The sequence below is a fragment of the Budorcas taxicolor genome, chromosome Y (assembly GCF_023091745.1).
Source record: "Budorcas taxicolor isolate Tak-1 chromosome Y, Takin1.1, whole genome shotgun sequence".
Classification (NCBI taxonomy): Eukaryota; Metazoa; Chordata; class Mammalia; order Artiodactyla; family Bovidae; genus Budorcas; species Budorcas taxicolor.
The window spans coordinates 1,758,640-1,764,552 of NC_068936.1; the positions used below are offsets into that span (position 1 = coordinate 1,758,640).

The 5,913-nt window shown below is 48.7% G+C and overlaps 1 protein-coding gene across 1 annotated transcript; it reads right to left on the reverse strand.

Moving 5' to 3' along the window:
- Window positions 1–2,114: 2,114 nt before the first annotated feature.
- Window positions 2,115–5,285, reverse strand: LOC128070902 (testis-specific Y-encoded protein 3-like). Its single transcript, XM_052663971.1, has 6 exons — window positions 4,758–5,285; window positions 4,079–4,156; window positions 3,826–3,937; window positions 3,580–3,725; window positions 3,375–3,461; window positions 2,115–2,138 (listed from the first exon to the last, which is right to left on the reverse strand). Exons 1-6 carry the CDS (start codon window positions 5,283–5,285, stop codon window positions 2,115–2,117), a joined length of 975 nt encoding a protein of 324 aa, XP_052519931.1.
- Window positions 5,286–5,913: the final 628 nt, after the last annotated feature.

A 5,913-nucleotide genomic window follows, 5' to 3' on the forward strand; every position in this document is an offset into this window, starting at 1 on the left:
CTAAAGAGTCTGGGGCACAAGTCATGGCAAGTTTCCAGAGAATGACCATCCAGTCAACCATCCACAGTTCAGATTTACTAACCGATCCATGACTATCTCTGCACTTCACTGCAGGACAGGTTGGAGCTAAAGCCACCCCTGGTCCTGAAGCACTGGTAGGAAATATTAAGCGTCGGGGGACACTGTCCTAAATTTTTATCTTCTTTGCAATGCTTAAAACTTCTGAATGTGGATAAATGCCATGCAGTCCCTAGAATGACCCAGTCTAAGGTCCCGAAAACCATGACCCAGTATGCTATCTCACACCTGCTGTAGTTATTACACCATAGTTTCTGCTTTGTTTTTAACTAGCACTAAGAAAGACAGGAACAGGTACCAGCCTGCCAGAACCCTAAGGATTCTTTGAAGTTTACAGATTAGGAAAGTAAGAAGACATGTTTCCACTGTCTCCTGGGCTGCTTGTTCAGAAACCACCCAGAGAAGGCCAAGCCTTCTAGAGCTGTAGATGCATCTCTGTAGGAGCAAAGCTGGGGTGTAGATATCCAAATGGAAAAGCTGGCCCTGAGCAGATCTCATTCAGGGCATCTTGAAGGGGACATCCATAAACCCGTGAACTTTGACATTCAACATTTACCCTTTGCCGTCAAAAGAGATGCTGCTTCAGAAGAAAAGTTGGAGTGAGAATTTCATGTGGGACAGAACTTCATGTGGGACATCACCCTCAGGCATGCCCACGTTGGAGCCATTCTATCTGGGATGAGAGGACAACACTGGGGTTATAGACGTTGAACTCTCCCTACCCCATTTGTGCCAGTCTGTCCTTTGCCCAATCCAGAGGTGGATTTGATTCCAGAAAGCAGTCATCTACTTGGGGAGGACCACCCTAAGTGTTGACCAGTCCCTCAGTGAGCTCCATATGCTCCAGGTGTTCCCATTGGCCCTTGAACAGAGTAGCAACATAGCCCTAGATAAAGGACAGGTCCGTTGTGGTTGAAAACATTCTGTGCTGAGCCATTCAGCAAGGAAGAGAAACTGTCACAAGAGGGCTCGTGAGAAAAATGTTATTTCTACACCTTGGCCTGATAGCGGCCCTTGGGCAAAGAGCTTAAGCCTTCCTTGAAAAAGGAGTATGTACCACTGAGCCATAGCAGCAGCAGCAGCATGGGACACAAAGCACATGGCTGGGTAGGTTGGCCCTAACATTCTCATTCCCCTCACCTCTGCCCCTGCACACTTTGTACCTACCTGAGTTCCTGGAAAAAACAAGAGTTCACATGACCTCAAACCTCTATGATGGGAGTTGTTTTCCTTTATTTGATTCCTTGCTCTGGTCACTTTTACCAGAAACTAATATCCTCACTGCCTTCCCACCCCTCACTTTCTCCCTAGGCCACAGGCCCCCTCCATATACCTTATACCTGATCCCCTAAGATGTTACCTGGAAACCTAGCTCTGGGAAGTGGACTCTCAGCAAAGCTGACCGTGCACTCATATACACGCTCATATACATATGGCCTTCTAGGTTCATAGTGAGTTGAATGTTAAGGCCTTGTCCTTGTTCTGTACTCTTTAAAATGTCTGATGATGTGTGACAGAGAAGACACCTGGAGCACCACCTTCCAACAAAATTGTGTTCCACTGTTTCAATCTCTGGTCCTTGTTCACCAGACCCTCTCCATGAACATCCACATTTCTCTTGTAAAGCTTCCAGACACACAGTTAATGGGCCCCTCATCTTCTTTCTCCATCCTCCCCAACCCCCACCCCACAGGAAGAACTGCATCCCCTGACACAACCCCAACACAGACCTTAACCCCCTCTACAAATCTCCATGGATGGTAATTCACGTAGTAAACTGAGAATCCTACATGCAGCTGAAGTGTTTGTCCTGAAATCCTGCCCAAACAATATGCAGACACACACAGTAGATGCTTTTTATTTATCCTTCACATTATTTCAGGTTTATTTGTGTCTCCCGCTCAATCCATTTCAGCACCAGACCACTCTTCATCAATTTCCCATCCAAGAGAACTATGCTGGCCATTGATCTTCACGTGAAGCAGCTTCTTCGGTTTTCTATTTTGGGTAAATGGGGACACTCCATCGTAAGTTTCTCAACATCTAGGGGGAGGGGGCTCCTTTCAAAACAGAGAGAGAAAGAAATACATAAACTTACCTTCTCTAAAAACACTAAAGACAGCTTGAATCTTTCAAGTCAGTTCCTAGGAGAGAGTGTCTGTGCACTTTTACATTACTTCTAAGCACATAGTAAGAAACATGTATCCCAGTCTTCTCCATAGAACTATTTACAACAGCTAGGACATGGAAGCAACCTATATGTCCATCGGTAGATGAAGGGATAAGTTGGAGTATAGATACACAATGGTATGTTACTCAGCTCTGAAGAGGAACACATCTAGGTCAGTTCTAAGGAGAAGGAATGAATGTGGAGCCTATTACACTGAGTGTAGTAAGTCAGAAAGAGAAAAACAAACACTGTACGTTAACACAAATACACGGAGTTGAGGACCTTGTAGGTGGTACTGAACATCCAACGTGCAGGGCAGCAAATAAGACAGAGACATATAAAGATCAGACTTTGGACTCAGTGGGAGATGGGGATGGTAGGTTAATGTGAGAAAACAGCCCTAAAATATTTACATTAGCTTATGTAAAATAGATGACAGTGTGAGTTTGATGCATGAAGCAAGGCAACCAAAGTCATGTTGTGGGACAACCCAGAAAGATAGGCAGGGGAGGTCGGTGGGTGGTGGGTTCAGTATCTGGAGGGACACATGTTGGCCAATGTAGAGCAAAACCTGTCTCGGATTTGTAAAGTAATTATCCTCCAGTTAAAATAAATAAAAGACTGTTCTCCATAATCCTGCACAGTGGTCACTATTCTCAGAATGAGGGTAGCAGGTGAAAAAGATGCAAAAGAAAATTAAAACACAAAACAAGTGTGATGATCAAAATGGAATCAAATGATGGGTCACTGGGGGAACCGCCTTGCACAAAGGAGACTCACAGACCTTTTTTGAGAGGGGACTTCATGAGGAATAGTAGGTGGGTTCCAATTTAAGAGGAGCCTGTGGGTGGACTTGTTGGCCATGGAATGAGAGTTGAGATGTGCAGCTGACTTAGATATAAATTGGAGTGACTTTGGCCTGGCCAGGCCACTTCATCTGCCTCAAGCTTCTCTAATTACAACCTGTTCTTCACTACATTTCTGTACCCTTGCTGTCTCTTGCTGATTCCCTCATGCCCTGGTGTCACTCTGTATTCCACAGAGTCCCACTTTCTCCACAAGTGAAATAAATGACCCAAGTTCCTAGACAACACTTATCCCAGTGCTCAAACCCTGGGTACCTCACCTCTTGTCCTCCCGGTATCTCTCGTGGTGGAGCCTTCCTCTTCACATAGTACTGCAAAGGATTGGGCCACAGATCCTTTATGATGATCTGCCAGGGAAATGAGCAAGGTCAGCACAGGGATGGCCAGACCATAAGCCCTCCCGTGCATCACCAAAAGCTCCAACATATATCACCAGTTCTGGCCCATTGGCTGTGTGGGACCCACCTCAGCAATCCGGTCAGATCCAGTGAAGTTGTGGTCAAAGAACCAGTTGAAGAAATTAACGCTGCTGTCATGGTGCCTGCGGCTGTATGCCTTACGTTCAAACCTCTGGTACCACTGAACTGGAGTCGAACAAGATGCTTGGTATCCTGCAGGAAAAGTCGCATGGGAGAAAGATCTAAATCGCTTTCCAATTCAACCTCCACTTTTCTGCCCCCCTCCTCCCAAATCCAGGGAGCTGCTTCTTACCAGTGATGTTAATCAGATACTCCTTAACAATCACTTCATTCTGGAAATACCTATTCCTCCGAAAGGACAATGTGATCTTGCAGTGATGAGTGGGATGCCTGAATTCCTCCACCTGCCAGGACAAAGTGTGGGGAGCTGGGGTGGGGTAGGTGTGAAACCTTTTACAGAACAGCTGTCCTTTCATGTTTTAAGGATAAATGATGCCCCCGCCCAGTCACCTCCGCCCCACAATCATCAGTGTCCCCTGCCTGACCTTCAAGTTGGTCATGAAGTGAAGCATGTCTTCATCTTGGTTGCTCATCAAAACTGACATTTGGGGGTGGTTCATAAACTGCTTTAAGTCAAGGAGCCTCTAGATGCTAGAGGGAAAAGTGCTGGAAAAACAAAGCTAGCCTAAAGAGTAGAATGGCACTGTTTGACTTCAACTTGCTACCAGTTAACTTGTCACATTTCTATTGACACACACTGTATGAATGCTGAATAAGGTCCAAGGCTGTGCCTATGCATGCACTATCAGGAGGTTCTCTTCCTAAGAGCATAAGCTTCATCACAGCCCCTTGAAAGTTAGCTTACTCTGGAAAACAAGCACTCCTAGCTAGAACCAGTATGACCACTTACACATCACAACATCACCCCCAAATTCACTCAGCTTTTCAGAGAAGAACTGGATTCCAGACTAGCCTTTCCTCTGAGGAGTCCCTGGTGCTAATGACAATTCTGATTGAGACCTCTGCAAATAAAGCCCAAGTATCAGTTCGTGCTAACCAGAACGCCAGGACATCACACCTGCTTTCAGGAACAGATATGCAGAACCGTAACCAATACCCATCAGACAAAAAAGTAAATTTTATACCAGAACTGCCAGATCTGTAAACTGCTCCTGCAATAGCCCAGGTTTAAAAACAATTCACAAGCACCACACCAAGGGATACAACTTCGACCCAGAAGCCAGGGATTCCCTGGATGATGGCACTTCTGTGTTCTAGATGCACCCTCCGCCTCTGGCAGTTCTTATGTTTCAGGCGAGCATGTGCCCTTTGGGCTTTCTTATTCACGGGATCCAACTCCAGCTGCAGGGCCACCAGCGCCTCCAGTGCAGGCTGGTCACTCGGGGCGCTGGGCCTTGGATGTTCCTGGCCCTGATCCTCTGAGGACACCTGCTCCTGCTCTTCGTACACCGCCACCTCCACCTCCTCCATGACGTCTAACACCAGCAGCTGGAACTCCTGCCCGATTCCCGCCACCTCTCCCTCCTCCAGGGCCGCACCTTCCTCCACTGCCTCCACCCAGAAAAGGGCGGCCTCCTCTGCTGGCGCACCACCTGGGGCCTGCATCGCCTCTGCCGCCCCCACCAGGCTGGTAGGCCCCAGGGCCCCTCCGTCGTGAAGACCCGGGCTCACAACTAAGATCCAGGATCCTGGGGTGCTGCCGCCTTCCTCCGGCCCCGTCTCACTCTCCATGCTGTTTTCGCCGTAGCCCCGAGCTGCAAAGAAGCTGGACACTGGAGCACAGCAGACAGCCCGCACACTCCGCCCACCCGCCGCAGTATACGTGTTACTCCCAACGGGTTACTTGCCCACAGCCAACGAACAGGGAAACGGAAAGACGCATGCGCAGAACCCTGTGCCACCACGCATGTCTAATATGGCGGCAGGAAGGGGCTGAACTCTCCACCCTGACCTCCAGACCTCATCACAGAACCAATCAAATGGAGTCTAAAGACGTTAGCAGCTGGGACACGCCCCTTGGAATTCTGGGCCTTCTGGCAGCTGGTAATGAGCGGCCAAACCCAACCCAGCGCAAAGGGGGCGTGTCCTCGCAAGCCATTTGCGTGCCTAACAATGTAGCAGTGACTGAGGAGCGACTGGGAGAGCCAGGCCACCTGCCGCTGCAGTCATCCTCAAGCTTGAAATTGCCCCTGGGGCAGTGGGCGACTCCGTGTGCTCAGGGATCCACACAGGTGAGACAGGTTTCCTGGGTACCTCAGGTCCAGAGTTGCTCACTTCCGATCCAACTGCAAGCCACGGGTTGGGGGTGGGGGGAGTAGGAGGGAAGGGGGCAGGGTTGGGGGGTTGGGAGGGGAGTGCA